Here is an 18,220-nt window from a genome sequence, read left to right on the forward strand (position 1 = left end):
TCGAAGAGTTGCAAAAGCAATAATGTCATGTGTTGTTTTCCAATCACCATAGGAGAACAATATAGATCATCTGGATATTTTTTAGGTTTATCTAATAGTTGAAACATAAAATAAAGACAATCTTGTCTTTAAGATGAAATTTTCTCTCGTCTTTTAGCGAGATATAAGATTTTATCTATTGGTGTTTTTCTATACTAGTCATAAAATTCCAAATTCAAAGTTCCTAATTTATGGATAGGATCCTTACAAACTTTGTTTGCTATACACTTAACTTGATGAATAATATTTGATAAATTGATATCTCTCCATTTCTTTCTTATTCATTTTCTCTATATTTCTTTCTCCAATCGCTTTCTCTGTCTATTTCTCCAGTACTTTCTCTCTTCTTTCTCTTTTTGGCATACATCATAAGATAATTTCCAAATTCATAAGTCAATGCCTAAGCATATGGCTATGGTCTCAACTCTCAACAAATTCCTCACTCAACAATGTAGGATAGCCTAGCCAAATGCTATAAGCTCCATCAACTTGTGTATACATAGTTACGCATACAAATACAAAAAGACAAAATGTCAAAACACTTTATACTCAATATCAAAATAGGTGTTAACGGAGGCTCAGTTGAGACGCACTTGAGCCTTGAAGTTACACATTTTTGGCTTTGCACTTAAAGCTCCAACAACAAGGAAACTACAGTGGGAATTTTTTTCACTTTTAGCCTTTGATAACATCAACCTACAGAAAGTGTCAAACTATTCCTACTACAACATGTACTAATATGCCTCAATCCCAAAAATCAGTTGGGCCCGGCTATATGGATCTCCATGGATCATGTTTCTCCAATTAAACTCATCTCGAGCCAAAATTATAGGCTAAGTTCTCTACATTTTCATTTTTGATAAATGAGCATTTTATAAACAATCGTGCAGTGATTACATCAGGATCCTTGCAAGTTTTTTTGAAATTTCCATATCCAGGAACCTTCCAAAAACTCAGTTCCTACCTACTCTAGCCTGAGAGGTAACTGAAAAAAATCTATCTACATCATATTACATTTTCATAAGCTATGCACAACCGAAGTCACATAACCTTTTCATTGGCCCAAGTCCCCATTAGAGAAGTACTATTTGAATATTGATTAGCGCCATAGGCAGAAGGTAAGCGTCATAGGCAGAAGGTAAGCGTCATAGGCAGAAGGTAAGGGTTTTTTTTATACATATTTTAGTGTATTTTCTTAGGTTGAAACCATCTCGAAGTAAAAGCCAATGGAATAGACCATGATACTCGCGTGACAGAAGAATGAAAACAGAAGTTATTGAAACATATGTAATCAGAGAACAAGAGAAAAGGAGCAGATATATTGATGACTTGATAATTGGATCAATAAATGACATCTATTTGTGGGTGCCAAACGCATACAAATATAATATTTGTCCGACGCGAACAACATCTAGCTTAAAACCTTAAACAATTTTAACATCTAAACTAACAACACTCAATACTCTAACAACCTGAACCACAAAATCCTATTTAGGAATTAGGAACGGCCATTGCTAACCCCAATGAGAAGTTACAATACCATAGTTGACTTCAGTTATGGACACAAGTGCTATAAAGCAGTAAACACAACAGAAAAATTCTTTCAACCCATAAAGGTAGCAGAAAAGTTCCTATCTAAACAGACAAAATCCGTACACAATAAATGGTTTCCAAGTCTTCATTCTACCCCTTAGAAGTATCAAATAAGGGTCACAAAATTGTGATTCACCAATTCACTATTTTTGGCAATATGCTTAGCATAATTGATTTAATAGATTCAAGATTTTCCATATTTTTCCACGTACGCCTGCAAACACAAATTACTTGTCAAATTAGGGATGAACAGACTTCACATGGACACTACTCTTTAAAGCATAGGTATTATTTTCGAAGCATGACTCACCTCAATGAGCTTAGCAATTTTTTGCCGAGATAAATCAAGATACTGTCTGATTGATTCTGCCGTACCAGGAATTTGATTGGGATGCAAAGAGTTGACAACTTTATCAATTGTCTTCTTGACTATCATCTTGTAAGCATCCTTACTCATGAGGCCTTCACTCCAAATTGGCCTTAATAGCTCTTTAACAAATTCCACAAGAGCGGCATGAAAATGCTTCAAAACTCTAGACTCTTTGTTCACAGATCTGTCTGTCTTCCAGTCACTATCAATTTCAGTTACATGTCTGAGCTTCTCAGATTCTGTATGTGTCTTTTTTCTCGTCCTGCTGCGCGGTAGTTCAGTAGATAATTGATTATCTGCTTTTGTGGCACCTCTGGGGTTAGCAGATCTTGAATACTTCTCTTCTTTTGAAGAGGTATTGTTTTCCTGATGAGCAACTGCTGTATCTGCTGTATCTGTTTCATTAGTAGACAAATCTTTCTCAGACAGGTTGTCAGGCAACATATCCCTATGGTAGATATTACCAGAAATTGGAACTTTATTGGAGCTCTGTTCTGGACCCAAGGTTCCTGTTGAAACTGGATCAGTATTTGCCTGCATATGTTTGGTTACTACAGCCTCTCCTTTTCCAGAGGTAGACAATTTTGAGGGCCCATCTCCTAGATTACTTTGATCAATACTATCACGAATAGGATCATATAGACTTGCAGGAAATCCGATCATTTGACTAAGCAAGAATGATGGTCGAAAAGGAACAGATGGCTCCCAATCGTCAAAAGGCGCCATAGTTCTATAATCAGATGAGTATCGTGTGTCCCGTGATAAATCAATCCGAGAAAGTTCAGTTTTGGAACTAGGAAATGCTGAAGACTTATGTTGCAAAGAGGTGGATCTAGAAGAAGAATACTCTTGGCTACAATCCAAAAGCTTCTGATCATCAAGGGCATCTATGTTCCGAGAAGAAGAACAATGATGAGACAACCTATCTACAGAGTCATTAAAGACTCGCAAACCATGATTTTCAAACACAGACCAGTTCCTCTTATGATTCATATCGTCCAAACTTGAGGTGTAAGGGGAAACTGCAGTATTTTGGTAACTCTCAGACAACAGGACTGAGCTAAGCTTTCCATCAGGGAGGATATTCTTATGTAAGGAGCCATCTTTGAGTAATGGTGAAGAAGAGGTGCTATAACCAGCCAAGTACGGTTTACATCCAAGCCTCTCTCTTCTGACGTCTGGGGTGGACGAAGGTCCATCCATACCCATATGCAATTCCTCGTCACCTCTCAATTTCAGATTTTCTCCAGATTGAACAGCTGATTGTACTGAATCAGAAGAACCATCAAGCACTGATCTTTTTCCACTCTCTTCCAAACCTATAGGGAATATGGAACCTCGTCTCAATAAGTTAAGCAAGGGTTCATAATATCAAAGTAAAGCACGCTAACAAAATCCTAAAGCACTACGGTTCAGGATTACCTTTGTCATCTGCCAGTTTGCTTTTTATCATTGTCTCATCTAGAACACCATCCTTATCATGGCTAGTCACATGATCCTTTATGTGAAGAAATCTACAAGAGTTCCCTTTGATGCACCAACCCCTGGCAAAAAACTCACATCTCATTGCTAATCTTTTGCTTCCGCCCCTAGAATCAGCATTAGGGGACGAACTTCTTTGCCCTGTCTTGAGAACATCCAACCTGGAAAGACTAGATACTATCAAACTTGGTTCTACTTAAACTATATAGAAAAGAACTTCCAGTAAGAGGCATTCAAAAGCAGCATAAAACCACAACTTCCAACTACAACAAAAAATATCGAACAAGGAATCGGCAGTATAACTAAAACCTTGGTGATGTTTGCTTTAAATCGCCCACAGCTTCTTGATCACCTCCTTCAGTAAACTGAACACCAATAGCCACCTTGCCAGAAACATCAGTCAATGTTTCAGCATCCAGTTCTTGACCGAAAGACTGGATTCCCTCTGTATTTGTTTCACCATTCTCAAATCCAGAAGCTTGAACATCAGAATCTATGTGGGTTCTTTTCCCTGCAAGAGCTCCAAATGATCTCTGTGAGTCTGCAGAATACCATACACAAATATCTTTCTTTCAAAACTAACCACTGTTCCCATATGATATAATAAGAGTTCTCACCATCTATCCTCTCTCTTGTTCCATCTGAATCAGAAATTCTGCAACTGTCATTAGCACCTTCAATCAAAGGGGTATGCTGTGGTAAATTTGCTACAGGTTCTTGTTGAGTGGAAAAGCCTGATCTTAAGAGCTGTTCAAGCGCCAAAGGCTCCAGAACTTGGGTACCATCTACAAGGAAGAAATATATCAATAAAGATTCTTGCCAATGTAAATGTCTCCACCATAAAACACAACCAAGCTCTTTGTGGCAGAACCTCCATGATGATTTCCCTAGGAAGTCAGTCTAAACAGAAAAAGAAGTTGTGAAATCCTAACAGATCGACAAAGGACACAGGAAACTTAGTGCATCCCAAAATGAGAACATCAGCACAAAACACACTTTAAGAAGATTCTAGACTACTTTTTTCCTGGATCAACCCTACACCTTGAGATAAAGACTCTTCAACACACACGTAAGGTTAAAAGAAATTTCTACTGAATTCAGCAGACGAGTGATATTAATCTGGGTATGTTGTTGTTGAGTGAATCGACCTTTGTATTAAAAGACCCAAATATAATAATATATTTGGACTGTTGATGAAGATCCTGTTTTCTCCTCAGACTTGTATCCTCGAATTACAGATCAGCCTTCCTGAATTCATACAAAATGTGCAGATTGTTTCCTATATTAGATTGTTTGGTAGCCCCTATATTTTTATGAGAAGTATACCACCTTATAACATTGCTAAGATGAAATGTGTTTTTCAAAATTTGTTGTTTTATAAATATCAATTCAAGCTACATGTTAAATTAAACAAAAAAATAAAAATATCATACTAATGGTGTTATATTCCCTAATTTAAAATGTGTGCTTATTCTCAATTTCAAGTTGTGCATGATCACGTCTATGTTCCCATGCTTTAGAGTCCTTTCTTATATTCTGAATTTCTTTTATAAATTAATTATTTTACTGATGTCAAGTAAAAAAACAAGGTATACAAGTACCAGTGTTCTCAAGGGTGCTCGCCATTCACCAAAGGCGAAGCGAGGCGAGGCGAGGCAAAGCACTCTCGCCTATTACAGGCAAGGCGAGGCGAGAATCAAAAAGGCGAGAAATGGCGCAAAAATGGCGACATGCGAGTGACTAGGAGAGGCGCTATAGGCGCCGCCTTTTTTATTTATTTTTTAAAAAAAGCCCTGATTTAATAATTAAAAAGAAATATTAGGGTTTATTTGGAGTTTTGGGTTTTCCGCGATCTACACTGCCTTTATTCTCTCCAGTTGCAGCGCAACCCTCTTCTCCAACACGCGACCCCTTCTCCAGTTCGCACTTCACAAGTAAGCTTATTCTTTCTTCTTCAGTTCGTGTTTCTTCTTTCTTCTTCAGTTCTTTTCGGCTTCGAGCAGTCAGCTTCTTCTTTTTTCTTCTTCTTCTCTTCTTCTTTCTTCTTCTTCTCTTCTTCTTTCTTCTTCTTCTCTTCTTCTTTCATAAGCAGTGAGCAGAGCACAACGGTGTTTTTTAAATGCTCTGTTTTAGACTCTCTATTAAGCTCTGTCTTTTTTTTCCTGGAGACTGGTCACTGGAGCTGCTGATCTGCCTATATTTTTTATTAAAAAAAAATTGAATTCTTCTATATTTATTTCTGCCCTACTCAACTTAGTTTTATACTAATTAATATAGTATTAATAATTTGTCCATAGATAGTGATTTCAATGGCGTCTGATACTAGCAAAAAGGAGGATATTGGATGGAATTATGGTATGCAAGGACCAACAAAAGATTTAGTTATATGTAGGTTTTGTAAAGTTACTTATAATGGTGGTATTACTCGACACAAGCAACAATTGATGGGTGGAAACAAAAATGTAAAAATATGTCCAAGTTGTCCGGCAGAAATTAGAGAAGAAATAAGGGCTTATGTGCAAAATAAAGTCGCGTGTGATCCGAAATTTCAGGTGAGGTAGCAAGAACCACCTGTGGTTAATATTGATGATGATATGGATGAATATGGTGAAATGACGCCTCCCTCAAAAACTCAAAAGATGTCTTCAAGTGGAAGTGCATCATCCAGGGGGCGGAATATGACGAAATGTCCTCTTAATATCTACTTTTCACAAAAATCACAACAAAAGGGAGGCTTTGAAAAGGGAGCGGGATTTGATGAAAGCAAGAAAATTTTACGGCGCGGTAAGTGCTTTTGCATTATGGATGTACGATACGGGGCTCCCTTTTTAATTGTGCTAATTACAAATCATTTGATAAATTCATTGAAGCAGTAGGACAACATGCCCCCGTAATGAAGCCTCTTACCTTCCATGAAGTAAGAGTTACTCACCTAAAAAAGAGGTGAAGAAAGTGGATAAAATTGTTTATGAGCATAAAGTACAATGGCCTAAGTTTGGTTATTCCATTATGATGGACAAATGGACGGCACGAAATGGTAAAATGATCATCAATATTTTGGTTAGGTTGTCCCTTACGTGCGTATTTATGCTTTTTCTTTTTTAATAACCGACGAATTTTCAAGTGTCAGTGACGCACGGTTCAAAACTCAGTAAAAATGAACCAACCCCTCTACCCTCCTCCAAACATATGTACCTATATTATCTTGAAACCTTGGATTATTCATAAACTCACAAAAGATCTAATTGTAGTGTATTCCACATATTTCTTTATGTATTTAAGATGCTATAGAGCAGACAATTTGACATTCTAAGGTAAGAACTGATCTATATTATCTTGAGTAACATAGTGACCAAGTTAAACAATAGGAACAAATGACCTTTCCCATATCTGTCTAGCATTTTTTCTTTTAGAAAGGTAATTGTATATTCATACAAGAAACTCATCACATAAACTGCCGAGGTGGGTTGTAAACTGCTGAGGTGGGACTTACAACCCATGGGGTATCATCAGGAAAAAAATCCTAAACAGAACTTTACTGATGCCCTATGAAATCCACTAAACTTTCTACTTCCCCCGCCATATCTTGTTTACACCAAAATTAGAGAAGACTTGAGACATTTCATCTTGATCTTCTGGAAACTACTGACTTTCCCTTCAAAACATCTTCCATTTCTTTCCTTCCATAGTGTCCACCAGATGCAAGTTGGAATACTCTTCCACCAGTCTTCCTTGGACCCGGTTCTCCCAACTCCTTCCCAGTATTCCGCACTTCAAAAATAGTCTTGGGCATTGCCTAGTTCACCCCTTGTATACATAACATCATGTTCCACAGACTTATAGTTGTTTTACAGTGTATGAATAAGTGGCCATTAAACTCTGCCTCTTGTCCACACATATAACACCTTAAGCAAATTTGTACACCTCTTCTTTGTAGCACTTCATGGGTTGGACAGGCTCTCCTGATCACCAACCATACAACAACATACCCAGTGAAATCCCACAAGTGATCACCAACCATGTGAAACAGAAAACTTGGAGTGGAATATTAACCTTTCAAATCGACTTCCAAGGACAAACTATTGTCAATGTCTGATTGTTATTCATTCTCTAGTGAGAACCCCCTCATTGTGTAGCTTCAAGATTGGCTTATTTGGATGTATGGAGATACATGGGAATGTATTCAATACATGTAAAAGACCTACTACTCTATCAACCTCCCAGTCATTCAAGGGCCATTCTGACGATTAGGTCCCATCCTTGGGGGCTCCATGAGAAACAATGGCATTTTGTTGCAAACTTGAGATGTATAAGTCTAGGAAAAGGGTCTTCAACTTCTCTTCACTAATCCAATGCTCATTCAAGAAGCTTGTTTTCATAACATCGCCAATTTTAAAGGACAAATTGGTGTTGAAAGGAGGCCAAAGTCTATTAATAGTTTTCCACCATAATGTGATATCCTTACTACAGAATCTCCATAGCCATTTTTGTAGCAGACTGGTATTTTGTAAACTTAGCTTCTTTATACCCAGACCTCCTTGGCTTTTGTTGAGTGTCACCTAATCTCATTTAACCAGATTGTAACCGAGTTTCTCCTTGTTACCTTGTCGTAGCCCGTAAGAAAATTATCCTCAGTTTGTTGAATTTTACTCAATTCTACTTGGTATAAGGATTAAGGAACAAACTCATCATATAAGTGGGGAGGGCATCCATTATTGATTTACTCTCTCTCCCACCACAGTCTTGGCAGGTTCTCATCTCCGATCCTCCGCGTAACAACGGTGAATTCTTCATCTCGCGCTAAGGGTATATTACTAGAGATCTCTGTCTCTCTCCGACGAGGCTCCGGACGGAGCTTTTTGCTTTCTCTGAATCTTGGGACTTGGTAGCATTATACTTCCAGCTTCCTGTTTATTCCCTCAGCCTCAGTGTTGTTGGCAGGATCTGGAGTAGAAATTGAGCAAAGAAATAGTATATAATATTATTTACAGTATTTATTGCTTGAGATAATCAATATAATAGGAAAGATCTATCTTTCTTCTTCTTCGTGAAAATCCATCGGCGCAACCCCCGGCCTATCTGATCTCAAGATTTACACTTTGCTTCTGCCCTTGTCGTTGTGATTACTGCTCTCAGATTAATATAGCTTGTGGCCAAGAGACCAAATGGGTAGGCTCTAAAGCTAAAGAGGTAGACGGGTATAAGCTTTGGTTCTCTGGTAGATCGAAGTATAGGAATGGGGTAGGCATTTTAGTAGACAATGATTTAAGGGACCAGGTGGTGGAGGTTAGGAGAGTCACTGATAGGATGATGTCGATTAAGGTGGTCGTTGAAGGGATCACGTTGAACATTATTAGTGCTTATGCGCCGCAAGCGGGCTTAAGCGAGAAGAATAAGAGGCACTTTTGGGAGGATTTGGACGAGTTAGTAGGAGGCATACCGCCTACTGAGAAGCTTTTTGTAGGAGGGGATTTCAATGGGCACATTGGGTCTATTGCGGGAGGGTACGATCATGTGCATGAAGGCTTTGGCTTCGGGGACAGAAATGGAGGAGTAGTTTCACTTTTGGATTTCGCAAGAGCTTTTACGTTGGTGATAGCCAATTCGAGTTTCCCAAAGAAGGAGGACCACTTAGTAACCTTCCGTAGTTCGGTGACTAAGACTCAGATAGATTATTTACTCCTTAGGAAGGATGACAAAGGTCTGTGCAAAGACTGTAAGGTCATTCTGATCGACAACCTTACAACCCGACATAAGCTCTTGGTGATGGATTTAGGGATCAAGATGACGAGGAAGAGGAGGGTCAGGGATGAACGACCTAGGATCAGATGGGGGAGTTTGACCACGGCTAGTGCCCTGGAGATGGGAGACAAATTGAAGGATATGGGGGCCTGGGATAGTAGCGGGGATGCGAACAGTATGTGGGATAGGACAGCTAGTTGTATTAGGGTTGTAGCAAAGGAAGTGTTGGGAGTCTTGACAGGTAGTCGTGGTCGGCATCGAGGGGACTGATGGTGGAATGGAGAAGTGCAAGGGAAGGTGGAAGCAAAGAAGATGGCGTATGCGAAGTTGATAGAAAGCAAGGATGAGGTAGAGAAGTGGACGAATGGGGAACTTTATAAGATAGCGAGGAAGGAGGCGAAGTCGACGGTTTTGACGGCAAAAACGGCAGCTTTTGAACGTCTTTACGCTGAATTAAAAGAGAAAGGCGGGGATAGGAAATTGTTCAGACTAGCCAGGGCGCGGGAGAGAAGGGCACGCGATGTGGATCAAGTGAAGTGCATTAAGGACGAGCATGGAAAAGTATTGGTAGACGAGACCCTCATTAAACAGAGATGGCAGTCATACTTTCATAAACTCTTGAATGAAGAAGGGGAAAGAGAGATTGTGTTGGGAGATTTGGAACATACAGGGAGACGTCACGATTTTGGGTGTTGCGGGAGTATTACAGTCGAGGAGATTAAGGTTGTTGTTCGTAGGATGAGCTGGGGAAGAGCGACCGGACCTGACGAAGTTCTTGTGGAATTTTGGAAAAGCGCGAGCTCGGTAGGTTTGGAGTGGCTGACTAGGTTATTTAATGTCATCCTTAAGACGGCAACGATACCCGAAGAATGGAGGTCGAGCGTAATGATCCCTCTATACAAAAATAAGGGGGATATCCAGAGTTGCAACAATTATAGAGATATCAAGCTTCTAAGCCATACTATGAAAGTGTGGGAAAGAGTGGTGGAGATGAGGGTAAGAAGAGACGTGTCTATTTCAGAGAGCCAGTTCAGATTTATGCCGGGACGTTCAACTACAGAAGCCATCTATCTTATGAGGAGACTGGTGGAGCAGTATAAGGAGAGGAAGAGGGACTGCATATTGTATTTATCGACCTAGAAAAGGCCTACGATAAAGTGCCACGAGAGATACTATGGAGATGTTTGGAGGCTAAAGGTGTACCTGTGGCATACATTAGGGTGATCAAGGACATGTATGAGGGTGCCAAAACCAGGGTAAGGACAGTCGGAGGCGACTCAAAGCACTTTCCAGTTGTGATGGGGTTGCATCAAGGATCAGCTCTTAGTCCGTTTTTATTTGCCTTGCTGATGGATGGATTGACGCAATAAATTCAAGGTGAGGTGCCATGGTGTATGCTTTTCGCGGACGACATAGTCTTGATCGATGAGACTCGTAGCGGAGTTAACACTAAGCTGGAGGATTGGAGACAGACCTTGGAGTCTAAAGGGTTTAAGTTGAGTAGGACCAAGACAGAGTACTTAGAGTACAAGTTTAGTGAGACACCGCATGAGGTTGACACAGAAGTTAGGCATAGTGACCAGGCCATCCTAAAGAAAAGTAGTTTCAAGTACCTTGGGTCTATTATGCAAGGCAGCAGGGAGATTGACGATGATGTCACACATCGTATTGGGGCAGGGTGGATGAAATGGAGGCTCGCTTTCGGTATGCTACGTGACAAGAAGGTGCCACCACAACTTAAGGGCAAGTTCTACAAAGTGGTGGTTAGACCGGCTATGTTATATGGGGCGGAGTGTTGGTCAGTTAAAGTATCGCACGTTCAAAAGATGAAAGTTGCTGAAATGAGAATGTTGAGATGGATGTGTGGGCATACCAAGAGCGACAGGATTAGAAATGAGGCTATTCGGGACAAGGTAGGAGTGGCCTCGATGGAAGACAAGATGCAGGAAATGCGACTGAGATGGTTTGGGCACGTGAAGAGGAGAGACAGATGCCCCAGTGCGGAGGTGTGAGAGGTTGGACATGGATGGTTTCAGAAGGGGTAGGGGTAGGCCGAAGAAATATTGGGGAGAGGTGATTAGACACGACATGGCGCAATTACAACTTACCGAGGACATGACCTTAGATAGGAGGGTGTGGAGGACCCACATTAGGGTAGAAGGCTAGTTCATAGTCTCGTTATTCTTCCTTTTTAGTAGGCGTATTAGCGCACTATAATTCCTTATGGCCTGATTTCTGTTATTATCTATTACTTTCTGTACTTTGATTTGCTTTATTTTATCCGGGTTGATTTCGTTATTTTGCTTTGCCATAACGCCTTTTACTTCTTATCCTATCTAACTTTTTTTATGATTTTACTGAGCCGAAGGTCTTTCGGAAACAACTGTTCTACCTTGGTAGGAGACAGGTCTGCATACACTTTACCCTCCCCAGACCCCACGTTATGGGATTTCACTGGGTTGTTGTTGTTGTTGTAGTCTACCTCCCAAGGATAAATCTCGACTCTTCCACCTTGTCGGCTTTCTTTCACTTCTTTCCCGAACGCACTCCAGATTCCCGCTCCTTATGTTAAAACTTAAGAGTCTAACATCATGCCGATGAGATTTGATAAATAGATGCATCGGCAGTTAAAGTTGTAATTGGATAAGTTATCACGAATATGGCAGAGAAGAAAAAACAGAGAGAACAAAGTAGATAACGATAATAGATTGCAGCTTTGTAGACAAGGAAGCAAAGAAATATGTGACAGGGGTGTGAAACATGCAAAAAGTAAGAGAGAGAAAGTAAAACCTTTTTCATCGAGGTAATGACCTAGGTCTTCTCTGAAACTTCCTTCCCCCTTTGGTGATCTCAACCCCTCTTTCTTCTCTTCTCCCTCCCTCTCTCTCCCCCTTCTATAGACACCCATTTCCTCTATTTTCTGGTGGAAAACAACATTTATTTTGTTGTGGGCTTCAAGTCTTATGATCTTGCAAGACTATCAAGGACTGCTGCGGATTGGTATGACTGGACTGAGAGAAGCAGAAACTCCATTACTAGGACTCAGTTTACCAAGAAAACTATCATGTGGATAGTCCAAAGACTGAAAGAAGCCTCCTTAACTAAAGGAAACTCAGTGAGAAGATGGAAAAAGAGAGAAGATTTCTCTGAAACCTTTTGAGCAAGAAATTTCAACAAATATGGCAGACACATTTCAACAATGCAGCCACACTGGAGAGACATGGGGGTTCAATCATTTAAGAGGAACCCGGGCCGGTGCTTTTAAATATATTCAAAACTATAGAAGCTCAAATGATTCGGCTAAAGAAAAACACCCAGTGGCTATTCCTAGCCCTTCAACTGAATCACTAAAGGCATGTGAGGATCATGTGGGTGCTTCAAATGATAAAGAAACATCATACGAGGATCAAAGGAGAAGTTCCCTCCCTAACAATTTACTTCCATAACTTAGGAAGATTCAATGGGCTTTTGACTCAATGCTTGCACTTGGGTCTTTCTCCCAGCTTCTTTCTACGATTCTAGTCAAGCCCTGCTAGTATGCCTAGATTCGGGTTCCCTTTCCAGACTATCAAGGATTTCAAAGATCTTTCATACTGTGACCAATCCCGAAATTGGTTCTATACATATGACCAGCCCTCCAAATGTCTGATGGAGATCAAAGCTCCAGCATCCAAGTTTCTAGAGGCATGTAGGGGTTGGGAGTCGGAGGACAGATAAGTAACGACTACAAGTATGAATAAAGAAACTATGATACTGGAGATTCCTCCTATGCAAACAGGGGACAATACAAAGACCATCGAAATCATAGATAAGGTTGATCATTCAGAGAACAGAGATAACTGCGAGGGGCCGACAGAGTCGGAAATAGTAGGGAACAACATGCAATTACAACGGGTGCACGATGTTGAACCAGTGGCCACTTTAACGATGGGGGACAAAGAGAATCACAAACGGATGCCTCTAATTGGGTGAACTCCCATATCTTGGAGTTGAGCAACACGTATCGGGTAGCTTTTGTAGGGTTCGAAAAAAGAAACATTAGACTTGCTCATGAGGATAGATGAGAGGAAGGCTATTCTAGATAAGAATGAACAAGGGAAAGCTGTTACAACGCCAAGAACGAGGGAATTGGGAAAAACAAGCTAAATAATCTTCGATCTAGCCTTAATGAAGAAGTTGATGGAGTCGGGAATAGGGGTAGAGCTTTGAGTAACTTTTAAATGAAAGTAAATCTTATTACCTGGAATGAAAAGGGACTTAACAATAATTCCCACAAGAATCTTGTTAAGAGTTCATTACAAAAGTGGAAAGCATATGTCTATTGCTTTCAAGAAATTAAAAACCACAAAGATGTAGAGGGCATTGCTAGAATGCTTTGGCCAAGCAGGTGGATGAGATGTGAATTCATTAAAGCTGAAGGAAGCAGGGGGAATTCTGATAATGTGGAATAGCAAGATCTAGAGCGGTCCTTTGGTTGAAATAGGGCACTACTCTATCACCCTAAAATTAGAGTCTGCTCAAAACTTTTTCTCATGGTTTCTCACTGGAGTTTATGCTCCTCACATTAGAAGTGAGAAACTTGAATGTTGGGAGGAATTGGTAGCAGCAGGAGCTATGTTTTTTGAGAAGCCACTAAATGCCACTTTCATAGCACTCATACCAAAGAAGGCAGGAGTAGAAGAGCTTACGAATTTTAGGCCAATTAGTCTGATAGGAGGAGTCTACAAGATCATCTCCAAGCTTATCACTAAAAGGTTAAAAACTAACATAGGAAAGCTAGTGGATGAACGTCAGATGGCTTTTCTGAAGTACAGACAAATTATGGATGCAATTCTGCTAGCCAAATTTGGTGGATTCTAGGGTGAGACAGAAGACCCCAGGAATTTTGTGCAAGTTGGACATTGAGAAGGCTTATAACCATGTGAATTGGTCCTTCCTTCTTAAAGTCCTAAAAGATATGGGTTTTGGTACCAAATGGATTAACTGGATCAGTTATTGTATATTCACTATGAAATTCTCCCTCATCATAAATGGTAGTAGTGAAGGGTTTTTCCCGTCACAAAAGGGCTTCAGACAGGGAGATCCCATGTCACCTTCTCTTTTTATTTTAGCCATGGAGGGTTTAAACCACATGATCAGAATGGCAAAGAGGAATGGGTGGATCAAGGGTTTTTGTGATTCACCTACTATATGTTGATGACTCACTAGTTTTTTTTTGATGCAGATATATCTCAGATCAGACACCTTAGAGCTATCCTAACTATTTTTGAAGGCATTTTTGGATTGCATGTTAATTGGCGTAAGAGCTTTATCCACCCAATCAATCAGGTGGACAACTTGCAACTGCTAGCGGATACTCTTGGATGCCAGATGGCTCCCCTTCTAACCAAATATCTTGGTTTACCTTTGGGAGCCAAAAACAAAGAGATTGAGGTATGGAGTAAGTCTTGGAAAGAAGTGGCAGAAAACGATCAAGGTGGAAGAGCCAATATCTATCTTTGGGAGGTAGGTTGACACTCATCAAATCTGAAATGGATGCCCTCCCTATTTATATGATGAGCTTGTTCCCGATTCCCAAGAGTATAGAGAAGCAGATTAACAGATTAAGGAGATCTTTTTTGTGAGGGTACAATCTGGTTAAATGGGATACCCTCACACTCAGCAGGAAACAGGGGGAGTTAGGGTTAAAACCTTAATATTCAGAATGAGTCCCTAATGCAGAAGTGGCTCTGGAGATTTTGCACAGATGACAGGGCTCTATGGAGAAGATTTATTGCTGAGAAATATGTTTTGCTAAACCAATGGTCAACTGAGGAGGTTTAAGGTACTTTTGGTGGTTGTGTTTGAAAGTCCATCAGAAGCTTGTGGCCACAATTCTATATTAAAATCTCCTTTAAAGTGGGTAATGGAGTAAGAACAGATTTTTGGAATGAACTCCAGATAGGGGAAAACAATTAGAGAACTCTGTTTCCTCAATTATATGTCCTAAGTTCACAAATTATGCTTCAGTGTCACAAGTTTGGAGTACCCAAGGATGAAATTTGGTTTTCTCATAAACTGGGAAGTTTCAGAGATTGCAAAACTCCTTCAATTGTTGAATATGTTTCCTGGAATACTTAATGGAGCTGACAAACCTTTTTGGTTGCTCCACAACAAAGGGATTTTTACAGTTAAACCTTGCTACTGGAAGAAGAATAACAGTCAATCCACTACAGGCTTTTGGCCTTGGAAACAAATCTAGAAGGTCACAAGCCCCCTGAAAGCCTCTTGTTATGGTTGGCAAATAGGAGAGCATGTCTAACTCATGAAGTGCTACAAGGAAAAGGAATGCAAACCTGTTCAAGAAGTTTTGTGTGTAATCAAGAAGTGGAGAGCAACTGTCATCTGTTCCTGCACTGCAAAATGCCCTCAGTATTCTTGGAGTTAGTTGGGTGATGCCAAAGTCCACTATTGAGCTGCTTAACAGTTGGAAAGGAATTGGCAGTAGAGGGTCAAAGGAAACCTGGTGGATGACTCTTTGAGCATGTATCTGGTGGACACTATGAAAGGAACGGAATACCAAATGTTTTGAAGGCAAGAGTAGCAACACTCAGAAGATAAAGAGTCAGAGTCCTCGCTTACTGTATTTTTGGTGTAAACAAGAGTTTGTGGGGGGGGGGGGGGGGGGAGCAGGACATAGTAGCACTAGTTGATTTCATAGGTAACTTGTAAAGTTCTCATACTTTTGCAGTCCTCTTGGAGGAATTCCCACACTTTTGGTGGGTGTAAGATTCTTCCTCGTCATTTCTTGGATGATGAGTTTTTGTGAATGCAAAGTTACCCTTGTCTCAAAAAAAGAGAAATATGTGGCAGGGGTAATGGCATTAAATAGAACGACAGTAGATCAGAGACTAGTCACAAGAAAGGCAAGTTTTAAATGTAAATTGATTTGTTTCATAAAAAAGGAAAATAATGCATATTCTTATTGCACGTTTTTTGTCATTGGCTCTCTAAGTCTCCTTCAGGCGCGCGTACACACATACACACACACCAAAAAAAGGGCACAAATCAAAATGGGGAAGGTATGAAAAATAATAAGCTTGAATGAGAGCTTAAATAGCAATCCCAATAAGACGTCAAAGTAGAAGACACGCTTTTCTCTCCCTAAGGATATGAATGTTCCATTTTTTCTAACAAAATTACAATGACTTGAAATGAAAAACAACCAGAAAGACAATGAAAGTTAGCTACTCGGCAAAATAGCAGGCAAGCAAAGCAACAAGACATAAAAACAATTTAAAATAGTAAGAAAGTAGATACCCAAATATTATTTCAAAAAAGGAATTCACATAACAATGATTAACAGCTTAAATATCAGCATACTGGAGTTTATAACACAAAGAGCTGACCTTTTTGATGATCTACATTGAGCAGACTTGATCCTTGAACTTTCCCTTCTTCATATTGAACTTCCTCTTCCTCTCCTGCTTTCTCCTCCTCTTCTACAAGAAAGTAGCAAAACAATTAAAAAAAGCAAGAAAGTAGATAGCCAAGTATTATTTCAAAAAAAAAATAATGATTAAAAACTTAAGTATCAGCAGATAACACAAAAGAACTAAACTATTTGATCATCTACATTGAGTAGACTTGATCCTTGACCTTTTTCTTCTTCACCTTGTATTTCTTCTTCTTCCTCCTCCTCCCCCTCATCTTCTTCTACCTCTTCTAATGAAATAGCAGGGAAGTAAAGCAAAGACGCATAAACACAATTAAAATAGCAAAAAAGTAGATACCCAGTATTGTTTTTTAAAAGAAATTCACATAATAATGACTAACAACTTAAATATCAGCATACTGGAATTGATAATACAAAGCACTAACCTTTTTTATCATCGACATTCAGTAAAATTGATCCTTCACCTTGTACTTCTTCTTCTTCTTCTTCTTCCTCCTCCTCCTCCTCCTCCTCCTCCTCCTCCTCCTCCTCCTCCTCCTCTTCTTCTACCTCTTCTAATGAAGTAGCAGGCAAGCAAAAAGCATACAGACTATTAAGAATAGCAAGAAAGCATATACCCAAATGTTATTTTAAATAAGAGTGAAGGTCAAAAACACACCTAAAGCATTCTGATTTTTTGAGATTCATACCTGAACTATAATGTGTAAGTTTCCTAACTGAACTATCACCAAATGTTTATGGAAAACACCTCAATTATCAGTTGTTCACTTAAACATTTTGGTGATAGCTCAGGTTATAAACTCGCACAACTAATAGTTCTAACTCAAAGAAATCGAAATACTTTAATTGTGTTTTTTGATCTTTTAATTCTTCAAAATAATAATGATTAACAACATAGATATCAGCATACTAGAATCGATAACACAAAGCACTAATGAAATTGATCCTTCACCTTGTACATCTTCCTCCTCCTCTACCTCTTCTTCTTCTTCTACCTCTATTTCTTCTTCAACTTCAATCTCCTCTTCGACCTCAATTTCTTCGTATTCGTCGTCCTCATCCTCTTCAACATCGGGATTAGGTATCGATGATGAACTCTTTATAAATGGATCAACCGCCGCACCGGAAGATGGCATTGAGTTTGACGCCGGTAAGAAAGAGGCGATGGCCACGGTGGTTCGCGGAGGATGGAAGCGGTACAATGATGCCGATTGATGGGGTTTAATCACTGCAAAATTCTTATTCAAGATAGTAATTTTTATTTTTATTTTACTTTCAAAGATAAATTTTGTTTACCACAAAGGAAAAAGGACAAAAAGTTTCCAAGCTAAAAACATGGTTTTATTTTAGAAAAAAAAATAGTTTAAAATATATATAATAAAATAATTAGTTTATAATAAAATAGTTATATTTTTTATTTTCATAAAAATAGTCAAAAATCATTAAAAAAATATATACACTAACTATACAATATATCTTATTTATACACTTATTATGCATTATAATATACTCAAAAAGTTGAATATAGTTTAACTATATACACTGACTATTCAATTCCA

The 18,220-nt window shown here is 39.3% G+C and overlaps 1 protein-coding gene across 1 annotated transcript; it reads right to left on the reverse strand.

Annotated features, from left to right (window-relative positions):
- Positions 1-1,360: 1,360 nt before the first annotated feature.
- Positions 1,361-17,915, reverse strand: LOC129895123 (protein FRIGIDA-ESSENTIAL 1-like). Its single transcript, XM_055970779.1, has 9 exons — positions 17,614-17,915; positions 17,087-17,215; positions 16,865-16,930; positions 16,615-16,707; positions 4,102-4,269; positions 3,794-3,995; positions 3,425-3,645; positions 1,943-3,321; positions 1,361-1,846 (listed from the first exon to the last, which is right to left on the reverse strand). The coding sequence occupies exons 1-9, from the start codon at positions 17,795-17,797 to the stop codon at positions 1,817-1,819; spliced, it is 2,472 nt and encodes an 823-aa protein (XP_055826754.1). The 5' UTR covers positions 17,798-17,915; the 3' UTR covers positions 1,361-1,816.
- Between the last annotated feature and the right edge of the window lie 305 nt (positions 17,916-18,220).

The sequence above is a fragment of the Solanum dulcamara genome, chromosome 7 (genome assembly GCF_947179165.1).
Source record: "Solanum dulcamara chromosome 7, daSolDulc1.2, whole genome shotgun sequence".
In the NCBI taxonomy this organism is placed as follows: Eukaryota; Viridiplantae; Streptophyta; class Magnoliopsida; order Solanales; family Solanaceae; genus Solanum; species Solanum dulcamara.

Excerpts from the sequence above, each read along its gene's own strand:
- LOC129895123 (XM_055970779.1), bottom strand. The coding sequence starts at position 17,797 with ATGCCATCTTCCGGTGCGGCGGTTGATCCATTTATAAAGAGTTCATCA. Across the intron at positions 16,931-17,086 it reads GAATGTCGATGATAAAAAAG|AAGAGGTAGAAGAAGATGAG; the intron begins GTTAGTGCTTTG and ends CTATTTCATTAG. Across the intron at positions 1,847-1,942 it reads AAATTGCTAAGCTCATTGAG|GCGTACGTGGAAAAATATGG; the intron begins GTGAGTCATGCT and ends TTGTGTTTGCAG.